The 20,547-nt window shown below is 45.8% G+C and overlaps 3 protein-coding genes across 7 annotated transcripts; all 3 read right to left on the bottom strand.

Annotated features, from left to right (window-relative positions):
• Positions 1-17: 17 nt before the first annotated feature.
• Positions 18-10,451, bottom strand: LOC106611662 (palmitoyltransferase ZDHHC5-B). Of its 5 annotated transcripts, none has more exons than XR_006771041.1 (13): positions 9,647-10,130; positions 8,197-8,294; positions 6,994-7,185; positions 6,772-6,893; positions 6,530-6,687; positions 6,157-6,329; positions 5,358-5,460; positions 5,154-5,245; positions 4,797-4,929; positions 4,579-4,687; positions 4,367-4,473; positions 2,810-3,851; positions 18-2,377 (listed from the first exon to the last, which is right to left on the bottom strand). XR_006771041.1 is itself a non-coding variant. In XM_014212104.2 (13 exons), exons 2-13 carry the CDS (start codon positions 8,217-8,219, stop codon positions 2,242-2,244), a joined length of 2,301 nt encoding a protein of 766 aa, XP_014067579.1. In that variant the 5' UTR covers positions 8,220-8,294; positions 10,137-10,451; the 3' UTR covers positions 18-2,241. The 5 variants fall into 5 exon arrangements, 4 of the variants coding, with proteins under 4 accessions (XP_014067579.1, XP_014067580.1, XP_014067581.1 ...); XM_014212104.2 differs by lacking the exon at positions 9,647-10,130 and adding an exon at positions 10,137-10,451 and having other exon boundaries at positions 2,899-3,851; XM_014212105.2 differs by having other exon boundaries at positions 2,899-3,851.
• Positions 10,452-10,815: 364 nt separating this feature from the next.
• On the bottom strand, positions 10,816-15,398 carry LOC106611664 (polyribonucleotide 5'-hydroxyl-kinase Clp1). Its single transcript, XM_014212111.2, has 6 exons — positions 15,276-15,398; positions 12,953-13,230; positions 12,718-12,825; positions 12,459-12,578; positions 12,127-12,264; positions 10,816-11,983 (listed from the first exon to the last, which is right to left on the bottom strand). The coding sequence occupies exons 2-6, from the start codon at positions 13,226-13,228 to the stop codon at positions 11,288-11,290; spliced, it is 1,338 nt and encodes a 445-aa protein (XP_014067586.1). The 5' UTR covers positions 13,229-13,230; positions 15,276-15,398; the 3' UTR covers positions 10,816-11,287.
• Positions 15,399-18,389: 2,991 nt separating this feature from the next.
• selenoh (selenoprotein H) lies at positions 18,390-20,326 on the bottom strand. Its single transcript, XM_014212118.2, has 5 exons — positions 20,230-20,326; positions 19,731-19,848; positions 19,144-19,286; positions 18,941-19,062; positions 18,390-18,659 (listed from the first exon to the last, which is right to left on the bottom strand). Exons 1-4 carry the CDS (start codon positions 20,249-20,251, stop codon positions 18,956-18,958), a joined length of 390 nt encoding a protein of 129 aa, XP_014067593.1. The 5' UTR covers positions 20,252-20,326; the 3' UTR covers positions 18,390-18,659; positions 18,941-18,955.
• Positions 20,327-20,547: the final 221 nt, after the last annotated feature.

Below are 20,547 nucleotides of genomic sequence, written 5' to 3'. Positions count from 1 at the left end.
ACAGACCCGTTTTTCCGTCAGGTTGACCTTTTATTCTGAGAAGACACCTTAAACTTTTAAGGCCATTTTGGAAATGTCTTCTACATATTCATCAGAAATATTTCCGACACTCTCCATTCAGCATAGCCCACAACAATAGCAGCATTCTTATTTACTCACGTATATTCTGTTGTTCAAAGCCCCCTTCCCCACCAGGAGAAAGTAAGACTCTCTCTAGCCCTGTATGTTTGACTGCTTGTACTCATATCAACCAGGTGTGCATTTGACGAGGATATTCTCACACACACACTGGGAGTGCATTCAACACAACACACAATCACACCTACTGTACACATGGCGAGGGGGGGGGGGGTTAGGGTTGCATACAAACACTGACTGTGGCCACACTGCTGTGTGATTGGTTGATAGTTTGTGTGCTTCAGAATTCCCTGAACATAAAACGTGCTACATTCAGCTAGCTTTGACAATCCAACTATGTAGTGGGCTTGGATTAAACATACCACCTTCTCCTCTCAACCACACACTCCTGTTTCTGACTGTGCCTTCCTAAACATATTCATGTGCAAAATGTTAACTGTACCATAAAGAGATAAAAAAAACAGAAAGCAGATAAGGAAATCAAGAGGCCAGAACGTCAACAAAACCAATTAAAATATAAAATTCTTACCTGGTTATAGTTGTAAGAAATACTTTAAAATATATGTAAAAAAAACCGCTTTGTTTTACTACGAATGGTCTCAAGGCAAAAACTGATCAAAACAGTCCTCAATTTCAAACCAACCCTGACATCTGTCCCCTCCTAGACATGTCATACATCTATGAACAAAGAAAAGTTACTACAGCATACCTATATTTATATCACCCCCCAGAATTTGATATGTTGGAATTTTCCAATTATATTAGAATCTAAGGACAAGGCACTATGATAGGGATGTGGTCTCTGGGTAGAAGTTTCCCCTTCTGGGAATACATTTAGAATCAGCTTCCCCTCCTTTAGTGCCTTAACAATTAGGGGCAAAAGGCCTCAATGTGTAGGGGCAACTTCTTCCAATTCCTGGATATAGAGATTGGTTTGGAATTGTGTTCAGAACTCAAAGGTTTTCCTGTCCAGTAAAATAAATATGCCCCCTCACACTCTTAACATGTTTGGCTGACCATCCTTAAAGTTTTTCTAGCACTGATTGACAGACAAAATGACAGGCAAATCATTTAAAAGCTTCGAAGAGAGATTTCACATAATGTATCAATAATAAACATTTCTAGTGGACATTCCATGAAGAGGCTTGTACTGTATTTATGATTCAGAATAAACATTTTCTATGTGGCTTTCAACATCCTCAGTGACAGGCCTCTTCAGCTGGCCGTCATATAGGATCACCAATCTCTTTGGATGAGAACTGCAGCGAGCTCTATGACTGGCTGATACAGCCATCAATCAAAACAAGCAATTAGTCTAACTCACATTCTTAGTCATTGACAAACCCCAAAACGCTATCTCCAGCATCTGAACAATTGACCCAATAATTCTTAAAGATTCTTTAGGCATTTATATATATATATATATATATATATAAAAAACAAAAAAACAAAAGCTTTATAAAACTCAAATGAAACTGTGTTTGCAGGGGTTGAGGCATCATCTCTGCAGTCTGAATATTCGCTGCAGACTAATTACATTAGTGACTACTGTGGAGTGGTGATCCATTGTGATTGGTCCATCCATTTGAATGGGACAGGAAGTCTTGAACCACTGAGCGCCACAATTGGTCACCAGTCCATATGCGCCCTCTCAGGCTCCATACCGATTGGCTCAAATACCCTCCTTTCCAGGATTACATTTTATCGGATAAATTCTCCATGTACTAACGTACCGAAATAAATCATCTTTGTATATATGCGTTATAGAGTTTAGTACCCAGCTGTCAGAACAAGGTTCCTGTTATACAGTCTATGGCTCACAGACTGCGGAGAGGTTGACCCATTCCATTACTGATCAACATTCAGAGTTTCACTTCAGTCGCCATTTGATCCAATATAAATGATCGTCAGTAAAAGATGGCCAGTGTCATTATAAAGATACTAAGGTCATTGAAGTACCACTTCTATTCCACTATCCACTCCATATTGACCAAGAACAGAGGATAGTCCTTTCATTGTGTGTGTGCACGTGAGTGAATAACCATCTCCATAGTCTCCTCAGAGTAAGAGCACTGGAATCTGTCCAGTGGAACAATCTTCTTTCTATCGTCGGCTGGGGCGGATGTCTGGCACTCCAACCGATATCTCATAGGTGGTCCCTCCAACGCCAGTCACTTTTTTCACCCCCCCAACTGGTTTGGATGTGCTGTGATTGGCCAAGCCTGGGCGAGAGGTGGATCTGATTGGATAGCCGTTAAGGATGTAGATGGGGGTAACAGAGGGAGGAGTGAGAAGAAGAGGTGAGTAGATCCGATTCATAAATAGACTAATAGAACAGGCCTTACGATAAGGTTACAAGAGCAGAAAGATCATTGAAAAGGAGGAAAAAGGACACAGAAATAGACAGAGTGAGAAAACAGTAGCATGCTAAACTGCTCATGCTAACAAACACAATCACTCCTGTTTCACACACCTAAACACATACTTGCATGCCTCTATATCAAGTAGACAGACTACAGATACAAACATCTATCCTACTACACAGTTATTTATACCCGTGCATGGTTTTGATCCAACTTTAAAAAGACAGACTCCTCATAGACAGGCAAACACACACACACACAAAATCCAGCAGAAACGGACTGACATCAAGAGGAAAAGGAAGACTCACACAGATCAGGGAGGAAGAGGGCTCATATAGATCAATCAGGGAGGAAGAGGATGAAGAGTAGCAGGCTCGTGGCTCAGATCTCTACTCACTGTGGAGCCTGGGTCACTCCGACTCCGCCCTCTCCCGACAAACTGCCTCCTCCCATTGGCCGAGCCTTGTGCTGGAGCCCTGCCTCCCCGGTGTAGGAGGGGGACTTCCCTAGGGAGGGGCCTCTGGGCGGGGGAGACACAGGGGGGTCTGGGGAACAGGCATGCGGGGAGGAGGGGGAGGGCTGTTCAGAGACGGGAGGAAGGGGACGAATGGAGGAGGTGGCACGGAAGTGTGGGTGTCTGGAGTCCTGGTGGAGGAGGTGGTGCTGTGTCTCGGGGTGGGCAGCGTGTGGGGGATTCGGCGGGGGAGGGCTGACGGCGCGGAGGTATGCCCTGTTGGGGGAGGAGAAAGAGGCAGAGCCCTGGAGCAGCTGGCCCTCTCTCTGCTGGGCCATCTGTGCTGAGAGGAAGGGTGAGGTGTACCCCTGCAAGGGAACGTCCCTGACCCCGAGGGGCGGCGAGGAGGTCATCGTCGGGGGAAACGCTGCAGGGGCATGGGGCTTCTGTGGGGACAGCTCGTGAGCGGCCGACTCAAACTCGGGGCTCTCGGACGGCGTCAGCAGGCTGTCGTAGGACAGGCTGCCGTTCTGAGGTGTCTGATTGGCCAGGCTCTTGTAGCTGGTGTCGGTGGTGCCCTCTGATTGGAGCGTGCCCAGCGTATTATGGTGTGTGTGGGCAGAGCGCATGCTGGAGGAGTGAGAGCCACCGGTGGACAGGACCAGAGAGGAGGGGTAGGAAGTGTACGACCGCCCCCCTAGGGAGTACCCGGAGATGCCCCCCGCAACCTCCCCACCCGTCCCACTGGACCCCCCGGGGCCCTCGCCCCTCTCCCCTCCACGTGCCGCCAAACCAATTACCGACCCCCCATCCAGGCTGCTGGGCTCAGACCGATAGCTGGGCTGGCGACTTGACTGGAGAATGGAGGGAGAGTCCAGACTGTCCCCACGAATCATCTGGAGAGCGAGAGAGACAGAGAGGCAAGGAGAACAGTAAGAGGTAGAATGAAGAGAGGGAGGGAGGGTGGAAACGTATGTTCCAAAAGGGATTACTTTGAGGGGACATTCCTCAACAGAAGACAACAGACGTTTCTACAGAGAGCCAGCAAGACGGAGGACTACTGGGTGTGTGTGGGTCATGATCAAGACCACTAACATCAGCACCACAGGAACAAACACCTAAGATGATACAAGCATTGAAGTAGATGAAGTCGAGCACAAACCTTTTCACAGAGATTCACGACCCACACAGAGATAACAGACTTACTCATCAAATCGATGGCCACTGAGCGATCAATTCAAAGTAAAAGAGAGGGGGATGGAGTTCAGCACAAAGGAAAGAAGGGACAGGACCTGAGAGAGGGGTCTGTCAGAAATCTCTGCTCGTACCACATGGATGCCCTCGGCTTAATCCTTCTACAGGTGATCTATCAACTGATTTGACCTCTTGTTTAACGTGTGTACACGTGTACCTTGTTTGGGTGCGTCAGAGCTGTGTGGTTCCTCTGTGGGCTGCTATAGGCCGGCCGGTACTTGTACATAGAGGGAGTGGACGGGCCTTCAGACAGCAGGCTGCTTTCTGAGGGAAAAAATTAAATACCTAGATATAAAAAAACAGTGTTACAAACTAGACAGCACGTCTGTGTGGGATACTTGAGCTAGTGTGTGTGCGCTCACTGCTCACCCTCGGTGTCCGCGCGGGGCAGGCCAGGGTAGCGGACCTCCGGTTTGGGAGCAGGTGAAGGCTCTGCATCTGCTGACTGGCTCTCCATCTGCTCTAAACTGCTCTTAGACTGACAGGGACAGGAAAGGGACAAGACTGTTCATACGACACAAATGAGAGCGAGAGCTGCATCTGTGAAAACCCCTGTATGTTAGATCTGTTTGTGTGTGTGTGTGTACCCGGGTGCTGTGGTGGTCGTTCTGGATGCCGTTGTCCAGGACTTTGGCCTCTAGCTGCGCCTCGGAGAGAGGAGGGCGGAGAAAGGGAGGCTGCACCTCCACTGTCTGCTTGCCCCGCCACCGCCCCACGTACCTGACAGATGGGAAAACACATGAATGACCCTGAAACTTTCCACTGAAACACACTAACTTCATACTCCATTACACACACACACATACACATATATATAGTCAGATACTTTACTTAGTTAACAACCATAACTCTTAAGCCACACAGTTGTTCCTTATGGGCTTGTTCAACAAGAAGCTGGAACAGCAGAGGAAAACAGGAGGAATGAAGGAGAGACGGTCACTAACCTGGGAGCCTGAGAGCTACAGAGCACGTGTGAGACGTTCCTCAGGCAGCCATTGGTGAAAGGGTTAACCCCGCCCCTAAACTTCCCTGTGACCTGAGAGAGCGAGGCAGAGAGGCAGAGAGACAGAGAGAGAATGAATCCATTTTTAGATAATCTGGATCACGTCGGGCCTCTCAGAGGAGCACACCCAGATAGACAGACGTACCTGCTCGTTAGTGGTCCTACCCCGAGCTACCAGTACCATGTGGAAACCAGTAAGACCTGCTACTGGGATGAAGAACAGGCCAGCTGTACACATCGTAGCCATACTGGGAACACACAGTCAAGGACACAACCTAAATCAGCGCAACAACAAGACTGTGTGTGTGTCTATGGTCGTGTCTACACTTGATACTAACATGTGACTTCTGTTATCAGAATAGGAAGATCGCATTGAAAAGTCACTTTGTGGTCTGATTGTGTTCTGATCTGTCTGACCACTTCAGGAGCTGGTCAGGGATGCATTGTGTGTGGATTTCTCCTCAGTCTGGACACAATCAGGCTACCGAAAGCATATAGAGTGGGCGATGTCATCGGCGCTCCTCCCACAAGACTCCAGAAAAATGGGGTTTTGGGACCGAGAGGCACCTTTTCATTATAACGTTGGAGGAAATACGTTCCTAGCGTGTGAGGAACATGTTTGCTGGCCTCATAAATGCTAACCAGCTAGCTAATATGCTAACCCGTCTTGCTAGCTAACAGAGGTTAGCCGGCTAGTTAGCTACAGTAGTTAGCTACTGCCATCAGTTGCTGTTGCGTTATCATATTTAGCCTATTCCACCGTTTGTAGAATGCATACTGGAAATTGAATATAGCGCGGGAAAAGGGAATCTGGACAAACTGTGGACACATTTAAAATGTAGGTGTAGATGCATGACGAGTTCAGAAATCCTTGATCAGAACTCCATGATCAGAACACTAAAGCTGCATGAACTGTCAAGTCTAGACACGGCCTATAAGGATACGTGACAGAGGAGTGAACACTGTCCAGCTGGTGCTGGTGCTGGAGGATGTACAGCAGGCCGAAGCCAAACACACCCATGATGTGGATCGTCAGGGACAACAGGAACAGGAAGAAGTGACGGTAGTTCCTGCGCCCAATACAGTTGTTCACCCACGGGCAGTGGTGGTCAAAGTCCTGCCAGGTCACACACACGTCAAACGGTCACAAAAGGGTCAAGAAATAAGACAACAACAAAAATACCAATGAAATAACTGATGTTTTGCTAATATTTCTACTGCTGCCTCTGACAACTTATTACAACACAGTTGTCACCTGTCATACCGCGTGTAGTGTTAGCAAAGTGGCAGTCTGGAGTAGTGTGTGGGTGTGTTTACCTCCACACAGTTGTCACACACAGAGCAGTGTGAGCAGCGGGGCGGTCTGTAGAAACGGCAGCTGGAACACCACTTCATCCGGACCTGAATGCCCTTAACCTCCACCGTTTTATATAGCGGAGCGCGGAAATCATCCTCTTTATCCTCATCCTCTTCCGCTGTGAAGACACACACACACACACACACACTGAAACACTTTCTTTACACCTAAGAGATGCGTCTCTAACACACACTCTGCTTACCTCTGGGAAAGACCCCTGGGTCCATAAAGGTGGCCATGCAGAAGTTGGCGAGGGTGAAGAGGAAGACCACAGCGTTATAGATGGGAATGACGGAGGAAACATGCTCTGACAACCACGGACACCTGGAGGGAGAAAGGGATGGGGTGAGAGACAGATATTTTATATGGAATTCAGTGTGTGTGTGTGTGTGTGTGTGTGTGTGTGTGTGTGTGTGTCACTCACGTGAAGCAGAAGAAGAGCGTGGTGGAGCCGACCAGGAAAGAGGTGGCCGCAGAGACGGGAACGTAGCGACTGGGTCGGAACGGGCAGGGGGGAGAGGAGGCGGGGCCACCCACCTCCCCACCTAGTCGCCCACTACTGAACCCCGGCATCAGAGGGAGGGAGAGAGGAGGGAGCGAGGTAGAAGAGGTATATCTAAAGAGAAGGATGTTGGAAAGGTCAGAGGGAAGACCTCAGTGTCCGTATGGGATAAGGGGGCATGATGGTAGATGGGAAGGGTCTTAGGTAGCAGAAATAATATTATTACAGAAAGCAGCCATTTGGGAGAAACATCTTAAGAAAGGTAGCCAGATATTTGCACTTCAGCCACTAAAACCACTTAAACTAAAACGCTTATTTTATAGTAAAGTCTACACCTTTGTTTGCATATGTGTAGATCTTTGCAGGTATATCTACAGCTAGCTAGATAGCTAGCTATACATTTTATATCTTTTGAAAACAAAACTATACAATATTATACAAAAATAATTGCAACTTTTATAAATATTTCTGTATGGCTTTCATGTAACCTTATTTGGTGCAACAATATACATAAACCAACCAAATCTTTCCTGTCTACTGCAACAAAGACCCACAAGCACAAACACTTCCTGACCTGGTGAGACAACAAACAAACCCTAACCCTCCACAGGGAGGAAAAACTACATCTATCACTACTATTTACAAACTCTCTTGTAGGGGGGGGGGCAGAAATGAGGAGGTAGTAGCAGGACTGCCTGTAAAACAACAGAACAGAGGTGTCTAGCAGAGCAGTGACCATCCACTGAACTCTGGTCTTGTACAAGGTGTATCTAGGCACTGAGTGTGTGTGTGAGGCAATGTGATTGCGTGAGACAGAGAAAAGTGTGACAGAATGCTTGCAAAGGAGAGAGTTCCCAGGGTCTATATTCTGGGGAGGCAGCAGCAGTTGGGACAAAACAAAAGAAATCTAAAGCTGCCCAGTAAGAATCCAAGCCCACATGCAGCTTTAAAAAAATAAAAAAGCCTGTATACAAAAGCTCTCAAATCTTGTATACACTATTCAGTGCTCTGTCAGTCTAAGAGAGCGTTCATATCCACAGGTGAGATCAGTCTTGTTGGATCAATTCGCTGTTTTTCTAGTCTTTGTAACAGTGCAGGTAAAACCCCTCCCATCTCTGAAACCACCGTAGACACGCCTGCTTTCCCATGATGCCACAGCAGAAAGAAGAAGCCACTCAGACAACTGCAGGTCTTCTCAGTCCTGTGTTCTATCACACCACCTCCTGAAACATAGGGAAACAGAGAGCACGTTACACAACTACTAGATTACATCAATAGCATTAACCAACACCACAAGCTTCAACTATTAGTATTTACACACACAAAGTCACTAACACGAATGCCGCCATGAACAACATATTGTTGCAAGGTGTGACAATAACATGTTCTTTACATAGCTAGTTGTTGCACGCCACAGAAGTGTGTGTATGTCTAGGGAGTGGCAGGTTGTGTGTTGAAACCAGACAATTTTGTCAACTGTACTCCATCTTCATTTCCCAGTACTGACTAATGAGGTCAAAACGGGTCTCTCTCTCACACACACACGTATTCAGAAATATACAACAGCACCCTCATCCACACAGATCTCACGTAACACCTGCGGGGAAAGTCCTGTTCCGTTAGAACACTGAAAACAGTTCTAAGGCAATGGTGGAACCTGAGCATTAGAACACAGTTCTACTACAACCTTCAACAACCTAGCTAGCTACTCTACACACCCCCCATCTATGACAGAGGCGCACAAAAGTACATACCGGTACAATCAACACCACCTGACATACAAATATTCTGTAGATAATATATTTAAAGCAAACACGACATATCTTATTAGCACCAAAACAAGCCTAGCCTTCTCTACACGGACCGTGTCTACAAACAGGCTGTAGGAGGTTGTGTGACCTACTGTTAGCAGACGACTAATCATCTCCATGCAGCACACACATTAAATCCCCCTGATTTAAATGGCTGTTAATCCTGAAATATCCCCGTTCAGCAAACGTTACCCTGCCTTTGCCACTGTCACGTTAGCTTCCAAACATTATGTCTGTTGGTGACGAGTCTGACAGCCAGCACTTCACTTCTATCAAGTCTGCTAACTCAAACTAGAAAGTATCCGATTGCATGCTCCATCGTCGATGCGAAAAACAGCTAGTCAGCCAACCATGTTCTGCAGGATGTTAGGTATGTAGGTATGTAGTTAGCTAGCTACATAGGCATTGTAATTGTGTCCCAATGAATCTGTGCATGTACGTTTATTTTACGCCTGCTACGATGGGTTAGTGTACATGTGACAAAATTAAAAGACAAGACGATAATTACTACGCATTCTGAGAGCTGTTGGGACTCGAAAGTTACGTGAAACTGCAACCCCCAGTAAAAAAGAAAGTGACCTAGCCTAACGTTACTCCTTAGTCCAAGGACCTTATATGTTGTTAAGGCGAATTGGCTCTGGAAGCCAAAACAGCCAAATACTCCATCTAAACGTGAATCGATTCTCAATTGAGGTACGGTTCTAGAAACACAAATCCCTCTCATATCACATTAAAACAATTACACAAATGTAAAATACACTTACTGTAGCGGTTTAACAGTTGCAGCGGACAGTATTTTTCAGTGACAACATGTTTGTGTCGTTTGTCTTCCGTTAACACAGGTGTTCGGATTCGCAGATAGTGTTTGTTTACGCAGACAGCTAACGTTAACATGGAAATATGGCCGTGTGGGAACAATTTAACCTTTTGTTTGGAAAATATTTATCTTTGATATTAAAGACAAGGTCACTATGCTTGCAAAATCGTACCGCAAGCGAATCGTTTTCATGTTCAGACCGAGTGTCGTTACAAAATACTCCCCCGCACAGAAGACGCCTTCGTCCAATGACTCGTTATGTGTAATGTAATAATGAAACAGAGTCCTGATCAAGGAATAAATGTTAGCTAACTAGCTAGCCAAACCAGGGCAAGTTTGTCGCGACGACCTGTGTTTGATCACCGCTTGAGACAGTAGAACTATACTATCAGTTACTTGAATATTGGGGAAAGCAGTTCACCAAAAACTGGGCATACCTGACATCCAGGGCTGATGTTTTCAAGTTCTTAATATTTGGGTGAGTTTCGAGTCCCGAGGCTAGTTAGCTACTAGCTAGGCCAATGGGGGAGTTATTTTACGCTGGCCCGTGTTGAACCGGGCAAAAGCCCATCACGGCATCCGGAGGAGCGCCCTTCTCAAATCGAACAGTAATCGAGCATGGTGCATCGTCCAGAAACATCATTTTCCATAAAATAAATGTTTCAAATTTCTAACTAGTTTTCATTTGGAAGAAAGATTTAACAATCACTTTTGCATGGGAAACATAATCCTAATAATTACTAAACGCGCTTAATTACATCACTTTTGTTTGAGCCGACCCCCGTTGGACAGAGCGGGTCACCTGGCGCCAGCTCGGTTTCAAATCGAATGCAATCAACTTTCAACCGGTGCAAAACACACCTGCGCCCGGGCGAGATTAATCGAACCCCCTCAATGTTGGCACGACACGCCCTCGCTCCTTTAGGTGGGTCGTTTTGTCCAATCAGTGATTGAGATTAGCGTCATTCCCACAAATCTCTTGGCCTTCGCGGGTGAGTCAGTATGTGTATGAGGGACAACATTTGAAAGCTTTCAACATGCCAGAGGTCGCTCAGGATAGTGGTCTGTTATCTAAAGCAGGTTACAGCTTCTGAACAAAGAGTCATATCTAAAACATTGCTGGAAATGGCACATTTTATTTAAAAATGTATTTTCACAATAAAAACAATCATACCAAACAGTCTTGTGTGGGGAAAACAACTTGATAGAACTGATATAAAACCAAGACGTTTCTGTACATTGCAATTGATGTTGAATTGGAAAAATATTTACAGCCCTTTTCCCTCAGCTCCATTACTCTCCACTCAACAGTTGTGCTGTCTTTCATCTCTCCCTTATCAGTTGAGTGTGAAACCAAATATGGACAGAACAGATACCGCTCTCCTAGTCTGGGTACCACCCTGTTTAGCTATCATTCCAACCCTTGTCATATGCCAAAGATAGATTTTTGGTACAAGGAGTGTAATGTTAGCTAAACAGAGCAACCAGGCTACTGCTCTGCTGCCCCAAACTCTGTGCTACTGAAAATAAACTCCTTGCCAGAGCCATCAGATTTCAGACATACTGCATCTCTCGCTCTTCCCCTCCTCTATTTGAGGTCGATAAAGCGAATGTCCATGATGAGCAGTGTGTGTCTGGGGAGGGGTCTTGGTGCGGGCGAGAGCACGGTCATCACCTGTGCCTGTGTGTCCACGTTAGTCACCACAATGAACCCACACACCGGGCTCTCCAGCAAGCCCCTGCGCACCCCACCAGCCACCTCCTCCCCCTCATCGGCACAGCTTACGCTCAGTACGTGGTGCGTGAGGTCGCGACCTGGGGTCACAGGGACTAGCTTCAGCTGGGTATCGTCCTGCGACATCCCCAGAGGAAGGCACGAATCCGGGATGGACGGTGCTCCGATCTTGTAGATGCGCACGTCAGAAAAGCGCACGTCAAAGGCGTGAGGGTAGAACGAGACGCCGCGGAAACCGTAGAAGTACTCCCGGATCTTGTCGTCCCGAGCCTCGCGCCGGCAGTCTTTGGAGCGCTCCACGACCCCTCCGGATTTGGGTAACAGCACGACTCGGACGAAATGCGGCAGGTCCCGCTTCAGCTCGTTGTAGAGCCTCTCCTGGTCCAGCACCAGAACCACATCCACCTCGAAGGCTGAGGCGCAGTGGACCAGGGCCTGGTAGCCAGAACCCTTCACCCAGCCACAGGTGTTGATGATGCAGCCGCCCACACTGGCTTTCCTGTTCACCTCACAGCGCTGGGAAAACACCTCAGCCAGACATGATGTCAACTAGGAGGGAGGGAGAGAGAAATGGATGGGGAAGAAAGAGTGAGAAAGATTACATACACCAGGGGGGAAAAAGTCCATTACAAAGTTATGGGTTCATAGAACCTAATACCATAATCATAGAGGTTATCTGTGTCCTCTTTCACCTTGTTGTAGAGTTTGATGTTGGTCCCTGGAGTGGTGGAGCCAAAGTGGTAGACCAGCGGAGCCTGTACTGAGTACCCCTCCTCCACGTCAGCGGGACGCTCAATACACAGCGCTGACATTGTGCCCGGGACTGACACCTGACAGGAAAGCACCACGTCGTCAACAGCACTAACCAGACACAGCCAGTCAACACTATCACAGAAGCATGATTCATTTCAATATTACATGCAATTCTCCTTATTAACGTAGTAGCAGTGATCGTAGAGGGGAACAGTAGCAAAGAAACGATATGCGCGCCTCCATCCACGGAGACAACATATTCATGTCTCACCCCACTCTGGCCCACGTCGAGCTCCACCAGTGTGGGCCTCCTGCCCAGTCTGACAGCGTAGCTCAGCAACAGCCTGCACACCGTCGACTTCCCCACATCTGTAGGCCCCACCACCATCACCTGGGGGACAACGTTGAAGCAACGTTTACACAACAAGCGAGCATATACACACACACACACAAACACACACACACACACACACACACACACTGACCAAGGGCCACTTCTCACAAACAGACACACACAGCCGAACACTGACCCGTGGGCCCCTTTCGTTGTCTCTCTCCGCCTGTCGTCTCATCTGTTCCAGTGCGGCGTGGGTGTTCAGGTAGAGGAGCATGGGTGTGTCCTTTGATACGTACGCCACCTAGAAGAGAGCGAGATCGACACATTTCTGCGTCCGTCACTCCTAGCAGTTGCAGATACCAAGGCAGACGTTTCAGCCATGCACATATCCCCCTCCATTCATCGGTTACTCCTCCACAGCCTCTCACCTCTGTCTTCCCTGAGAGAGAAACACTGCAGCCCTGCCAGGTGAACACGGCGATCTTGGAGCCCGGTGGGAACGTGTACTTCTTGTTGCGGTTGAGCTCCGAACCAAAGACTTCGGCTAATCCCGTGAGCAGCTCCAGCTGCACCTTCTCCCCAGCCTCCACCTCGAACCGCAGCTCTGTCTCTTTCTCCAGGTCAAACCTCGTCCCTCCCCCACCAGCGCCCGCCCCGGCCCCCGCAGCCTCCTCACCAGTCTTCTCTGGGCCCTCAGTCGCCATGGCTGTACAGAGACAAAAAAAAAGGTTCGATTTAGCCTCAACAACACTGATACTTCACCGACATGGCTGCTTCATCTCTGCCATGCGATAAGTTGACGCTGGATAGGATTTATAACGCGACTGATCATTAGATGCTGTAATGTCAGATTTCAGTGGTGCTCTCTCATAAGTCATGACAGCATATGAACATCCCTGGAATGACTTATGATAGCACAAGCATACGACAGCGCAGAGTCCTCTACTTCAGTGTGGAACAGTATGCCGGTAACACGCTACCAAAATATCATTATACTTATGATACCAACATTTTAGAGTACCGTTTCATATCATACCACCAAATTTGGCGGCCCTGCCGATCTAAAGAAGCTGCTGCCGCCGGTTATAACATGTTTATAAAGTCTAGTATGAGCGGTCCAATAGTATTCACTGTATGCGCTGTAATCAGCTAGCCGCATCCCCCTACCAACCCTCACCTGCTTCTCCCCGTCCGCTCTTCCTGCACATCTATCCCTCCATCAGTGGGCTGCAGACCCTGATGAGTCTTGTGTTGTTATATTTGTACATTTGTTACAGTGGAGCAGAGCGAGCAAAGTTGATACATTGTATTAGTTTATCACGTGTTATAAGTACTGTCATGCAACATCTGAGTGCCAGAGAGGGGAAATTGAGCACAGCTTCACCACAGGTATGCTTGCAGCTTTGCAGCAGAGAAAACAGCTTGTCTCTAGCCTAAACGTAAAAAAATATATATATATACACGACCCATATTACCAGAGATACCTTCTCTCTCTATCCGGAATTGCACTCATTTTATATAATTTCACAAACCATGTCACGGTCCGCAAATTATTGGTTTGATAACAATGTTGTTCAGTCATGTTACATAGCTAGCTAACCACCTTTTAACTTCACAGTAGGTCTAGGCAATTGAGATTTTTTATTTAACTAAGCAAGTCTTAGGAACAAATTCTTATTTACAATGACGACCTACCCCGACCAAGCCCTAACACGGACGGTTGTGATACAGCCTGGAATCGAACCAGGGTCTGTAGTGACACCTCTAGCACTGAGATGCAGTGCCTTAGACGGCTTCGCCACTGATTGGCACAGGAAGAAAGAAAAAGGGCATGCTACTCATGAAATGTGCTTCAAAGGTAAAGATTCATATAGGCCTAATGAAAACCTAAGCTAAATAAAAACATAAAAATATATATTTTTGTTGCTCCTTAATTTGTTTGATGCCTAACGTTTCAAAAGTTGAGAGCAGTGTGTGTTTGTGGTAGAGAGGGAGACAGTATGTGAGGGAGATGTGTGTGTTAACTGAAGAGTAAAGGTTTTATGCAGTGTTTTCCCTTACTGCCACAATGACACGCAGATCATTATGCATGTCAAGTTATATTCCTTCCTTCCTCCAGCCAAATCACAGGTAGGCCTATACAAATATGTGCAAATCTGCCATTCTGTGCAGTATTCTATTATACACTGAATAATGTAAAGTTAAATTCAACGTGTTGTATTGAGTAGAAGTGCGACTTTCAGTGACAGGTTTCTGCGTAGCACATAAGCAGAACATCTGAAACCCGGAACAAGCGTCCGGGGGATGGGGCGAACAGGACAATAGTCCACTGACATTTCCCCCCACATCGTATCGTTTCGTTAGTAAAAATGTGGCATCGCATCGTTAGTAAAAAGTGGTATCGTGACAACACTACAAGTCTCTGGTACAGGCCAACGCAGAACAGTAACGCGTGCCAATCATTTACAACACTTAGCATAAATTACATGTTGAGAAGCTACAAATACGTTGATCAAGAGGGGTGTTTGAACTACTTGAAACGGCTAGGTACAAAAAAAAGTGAGCGTCTGTATAAAGTCCAATATCATGCGAAAAGTAAATAATGCTAGCTAATGTTAGCATGCAGGCCAGCTATCCGGCAATGCCTGGCTAGAGCCGTACCAGTGCAAACCTGCTGAACGCATAGAACTGAGAAATATATATACATCTATTTTAGATAATCGTTTGTGCCAACATACATTTGCTACTTACAGGATAAGTGATTGGTCCTAAATTGGTTTTCAAAGCGTCCTCCACCTCACCGGAAGACCACCATAGAACGATAGTCTGACTCACGTCATTCTTAGAACCAATCAGCGTCTGTGATTGTGTGGCTCGTTGACGCATTTAAAAAAAAGTATGAAATCCGGTTGATTTAATTTGCGGTGCTTTTGTTGAAGCACAAAAGCCTATGCACACATTCCATACTCGAAGCAAAGACAGTAGAACAGTATAGAAACAAAGCAGCTTTATTCTCCATAGATTAATATATAACAAAAAAAACATTAGATAAGACATCTCACATTGGAAATTGATGAGTGGATACTCAGCAATAGCAGCAAATATACTGAACAAAAATATAAACGCAACATGTAAAGTGTTGGTCCCATGTTTCATCAGCTGCACAAAAAGCTTATTTCTCTCGAAATTTGTGCACAAATTTGTATACATCCCTGTTAGTGAGCATTTCTCCTTTGCCAAGATAATCCATCCACCTGACAGGTGTGGCATATCAAGAAGCTGATTAAATAGTATGATCATTACACAGGTGCATCTTGTGCTGGGGACAATAAAAGTCAGCTCTAAAATGTGCAATTTTGTCACGCAACACAATGCCACAGATGTCTCAAGTTTTAAGGGAGCGTTCAATTGGCATGCTGACTGCAGGAATGTCCACTGGAGTTGTTGCCAGAGACTTTTATGTAAATTTCTCTACCATAAGCTGCCTCCAACGTTGTTTTATAGAATTTGGAAGTACGTCCAACCGGCCTCACAACCGCAGACCATGTGTAACCACGCCAGCCCAGGACCTCCACATCCGGCTTCTTCATGGTCTGAGACCAGACGGCTGATAAAACTGTGGGTTTGCACAACCAAATAATTTCTGCATAAACTGTCAGAACGTTTCAGGGAAGCTCACCTGCGTGCTCGTCGTCCTCAGCAGGGTCTTGACCTGATTGCAGTTCTGCATCTTAACTGACTTCAGTGGGCAAATGCTCTCTTTCGATAGCCACTGTCACGCTAGAGAAGTATGCTCTTCACGGATGAATCCTGGTTTCAACTGTACCGGGCAGATGGCAGACAGTGTGTATGGCCTCATGTGGCTGATTGGTTTGCTGATGTCAACGTTGTGAACAGAGTGCCCCATGGTGGCGGTGGGGTTATGGTATGGGCAGGCATAAGCTACAGATAGCAAACACAACTACATTTTATCAATGGCAGTTTGAATACACAGAGATACCGTGACGAGATCCTGAGGCCCATTGTCGTGCCATCCATCCGCCGCATATCCTCATGTTTTAGCATGATAATGCATTGCCCCATGTCACAAGGATCTGTACACAATTCCTGGAAGCTGAAAAAGTCCCAGTTCTTCCATGGTCTGCATACTCACCAGACATGTCACCCATTGAGCACGTTTGGAATGCTCTGGATCAACGTACGACAGCATGTTCCCGCCAATATCCAGCAACTTCGCACAGCAATTGAAGAGCAGTGGGACAACATTCCACAGGCCACAATCAACAAGCTGATCGACTCTATGCAATGTGTTGTGCTCAATGAGGCAAATAGTGGTCACCAGATACTTATTGGTTTATTGATCCACGCCCCCACTTTCTTTTTTTTTAAAGGTATCTGCAGTGCTTGACTTGGGCAGGAGCTCACCGGAGCTGAGAACCGGCACCTAATACTGCTTGAGCTCCTGTTCGTCTTACAGAATATTAGCTAAAAGTATTGTGAAGCTCTTGTACCTTGATATAAACAGTACCAGCACCTATTTCAGTCCAAATCAAGCACTGGGTATCTGTGACCAACATATGCATGTCTGTGAGATCTATAGATTAGGGCCTAATGAATTTATTTCAATTGACTGATTTCCTTATGAACTGTAACTCAATAAAAATTTTGAAACTGTTGCATGTTGCATTTATATTTTTGTTCAGTGTATATTGGTACCCAGTGTTTCCCAAACTGTGAAGCAGTAACCCTCCAGGGTAAACAAGCCAGCACCTCATGCCTCAAGCCCCATTTTGTCACATTGTGGTCATTATGGACAGACATGATTTTTGAAGGGGATACTCAGGGAGATGGTAGGGTTTTACTTGGAGTACACTGACAGTATATTGAAAATATTTTGGGAACCACAGTTGTACAGTAACCTAATAGAGGAATTGTGTTGCACTGCAGAGACACCGCTAGAAGTCATCGGTGTCCTCGCCAGAGGAGCTTGGCGCTTGGGTCATCAGAAGGAGGACTGGGGAGCAACCCCATTGGTCAGTCCTCATCGTTCTGTGTTCAGCTAACAAAACCTAGAGGACCGGCAGGGAAGAACAAGGATAAAGGACAAACTGAGAGACAGTTTTCAAAAATGATTTTGGATCAGTGGATCATACTCATAATAGTTGAGTTAGGTAAAGCCATCTACTGTAAGTGTCAGGTCTCAGTCCGAAATACAGTCCTTCACTAAAAGTGGTAATATTCTTTAGGGGGGTGGCTGTGGATATTTCAGTACTCACCGACCACCCTCTCCCTCTGTAGTCCAAATCCTGCTCCTCTCTTTTCTCCCTCGGTCTCCTCCTGTCCCCCCTTGCTGCTTCCCATCCAAAACACACACAAAAAAAAGCTGCACCAACAGCAATCAATCTGTTACTGAACTTCACAGCTGCACTGTTCAAGTATTTGTTCTGTTGTTGAATGTTCAGTGGACATTTCAAAGTAGTCCTTGTGCATAGAATGGTTTAACTTGTCAATCATTGGGTTTAACAAATTTTAAAGTGAATAATCGAAGTCTCAGCATCACTCTGTTATGGTGGAATTGCCTGACTAAATATCCATTTAGGTGCCATAATATGTGTACAGCTTAAATTATATAATGTTGGGGGGGGGGGGACATCTGGGGGTGAATAAGGTCTACATTGGAATTAGAAATGTACCAAAATCAGATGGGTGTTTATGTCCTCTGCTAAATTGAGTTAATATCATATTTTATAAATAGCAAGTTAATTCCATTCAGACAGCCAGGCACACGTCAGACACATGGAATGTGTCAGAGTACGTGTTACCTATTGCAAAATGATATCTACTTTCCAAAACATAACACTGAAAGAAACGTAGAAACAATATTTATTCTTCATAGACATACAAAAGCAGGTGAAAGACTTTACAGCGCTATTTGGATAATATGAACAAGAAGAGAACACAACAGTAAAAGCAGCAATATTGTAAAAGAGGGACAGAGAGACACCATTAGATGTCACTGTGTATCCAGGCCAGAGGAGCTTGACGCTTGGGTCATCAGAGGAAGGACTAGGGAGCAACCCGGTTGGTCAGTCCTCATCATTCTGCATCCAGCTGCTACAAACCACGGATGACTGGCTGCAAAGTACAAAGAGGGAGAATTCACTATTTTACCCAAAAATGATAATGGACAATTGGATAATGGCATTATTGATCCAATCAAATAAGTGGATTGCATTGATTTGTTAGTGCTTTTCTCTTGGTCTGTGTCATTACTGGCTCTAGTAGCCAAACCCTCTCAACCAATCTGTCTAGCTCAAATGGCTTTCTTTCCCACAGTTTTGGTCAATCCGATTTGAATCTAGTCAGTTGAATTGGACCTGGAAGGACATAACTGTTAAGGTTCTGCCTAAACAGACCTTCATCAACGGTGTCTATTCAGTCTTCAGTGCCTTCTCCAGGGCAGAAACTACAACTTCAGGCTCAGGAAACTTCAGCTTGCGAGGCGGGCCTTTCTTTATCCCTGACCACAGACAGACCTCTGTAGGAGAAGAGAGTAATGGATTAAACAAAAGAAAGGAGATGAGACATTTCACACAGATGCATCCCTGGACATCATTACCTTTCTCTCCTTCAACCAGAATCACTTCAAAACTTTTACTCCGGGGCTTCTGGGGGTTCAGGACCACAGTGAGGTCTGGACAGGCAGCCAGGAGGGCAACTCTGACCCCCTCGGCATTACGCCCGTACACTCGTCAGCTTTTACTGCAGTAAGACAACAGAACAGTGACCGTTAACTGGTTATGTTAACCTGCAGCAGAGATGTAGCTTATTTGTTTGCACTTTAAATTGTGCTAATTGTGTAAATGTTGTTAGATGACAAACTATATCAGCGCTCTCCAACCCTGTTCCTGGAGAGCTACAGTCCTGTAGTTTCTCACTCCAACCATAATCTACAACACCACCGATTCCAATAATTTGCTGGTTGATAAACTGAAACAGGTTAGTGCCAACTGGGCTGGAGAAAAAAAAAAACTACAGAAGGGTTCCTCTCCAGGAACAGCATTGGAGACCCCTGAGCTATTTGCGTGCCAGATTGTCAAATGAAAACGGCATAGACACTGGAATACAAAGTCCAATTAATTTATATTTTGTCCTCTCTTTCGTCACCCAAATGTAATGGGTCTTATTGGTGTGTTCAGTTCTCACCAGTGTTCAATGACCACCCTCCGGCCTTCTGTGACAATCTCCGGCTGATCGTCCTCGCCTTTACCCCTCTTCTCCACGGACTCCTCCTTGACGCTCGCCTTGCGCTTCAAAACACGACCTGTCCAACAACAGACAGTGGGGGTAGCCTGAGATGAAGAGGCGAATCGAGTAGTTTCACTCTCGCCTAAATGTGCTTTCTATGCGCTTATTTTTGGACCTAAACTTGTCACCAGCCTTTCCGCCTTTGGGACAACGGCTCCCATTGTTAAGACGGAGACAATCTCGTCATATATATATACAGTTCTCTGGGTTAGCTACTGTAAAAGTAAACAAGCTAATGTTAACTAATCTGTCCTTACATAGCTAATGTAGCTAGCTCAGAGTTGTCTGTCTCTGATTTAGTGTCTTGCAATTTATCTTGTAAAACTGTGACAATTTACTGTGACAATTTATTTCATTAGTGCAATTTTATAAGTAATCTAGATTTTATATGATTTACCTGCTTTATTACGGGACGCCATTGCTGTTATTGGTCTTGTGTAATGAGTGAACTTTCGCGCGTTTTGTGGGCTTGGGGGGGGAGAAGGGTTTCTTCTTCTTCGGTAGAGTTTAACGGTTTAGCGGTAATGCAATATATTGCATTACCGCCCCCAACTGAACTATAATATAAATACATTACACTTTGTGATACAAAATGGTAAAAGTGGAAACAGCTCAATTAAATAAAAATATTTAATTACCCGACCAACTAAACCTACACTCATTAAAACCCACCACCTACTTTGATCCTACCCCATGCCAACAACCTGAGATGACA

This window comes from Salmo salar, chromosome ssa09 (genome assembly GCF_905237065.1).
Source record: "Salmo salar chromosome ssa09, Ssal_v3.1, whole genome shotgun sequence".
Classification (NCBI taxonomy): Eukaryota; Metazoa; Chordata; class Actinopteri; order Salmoniformes; family Salmonidae; genus Salmo; species Salmo salar.
This window is presented reverse-complemented; position numbering and strand designations above follow the sequence as displayed.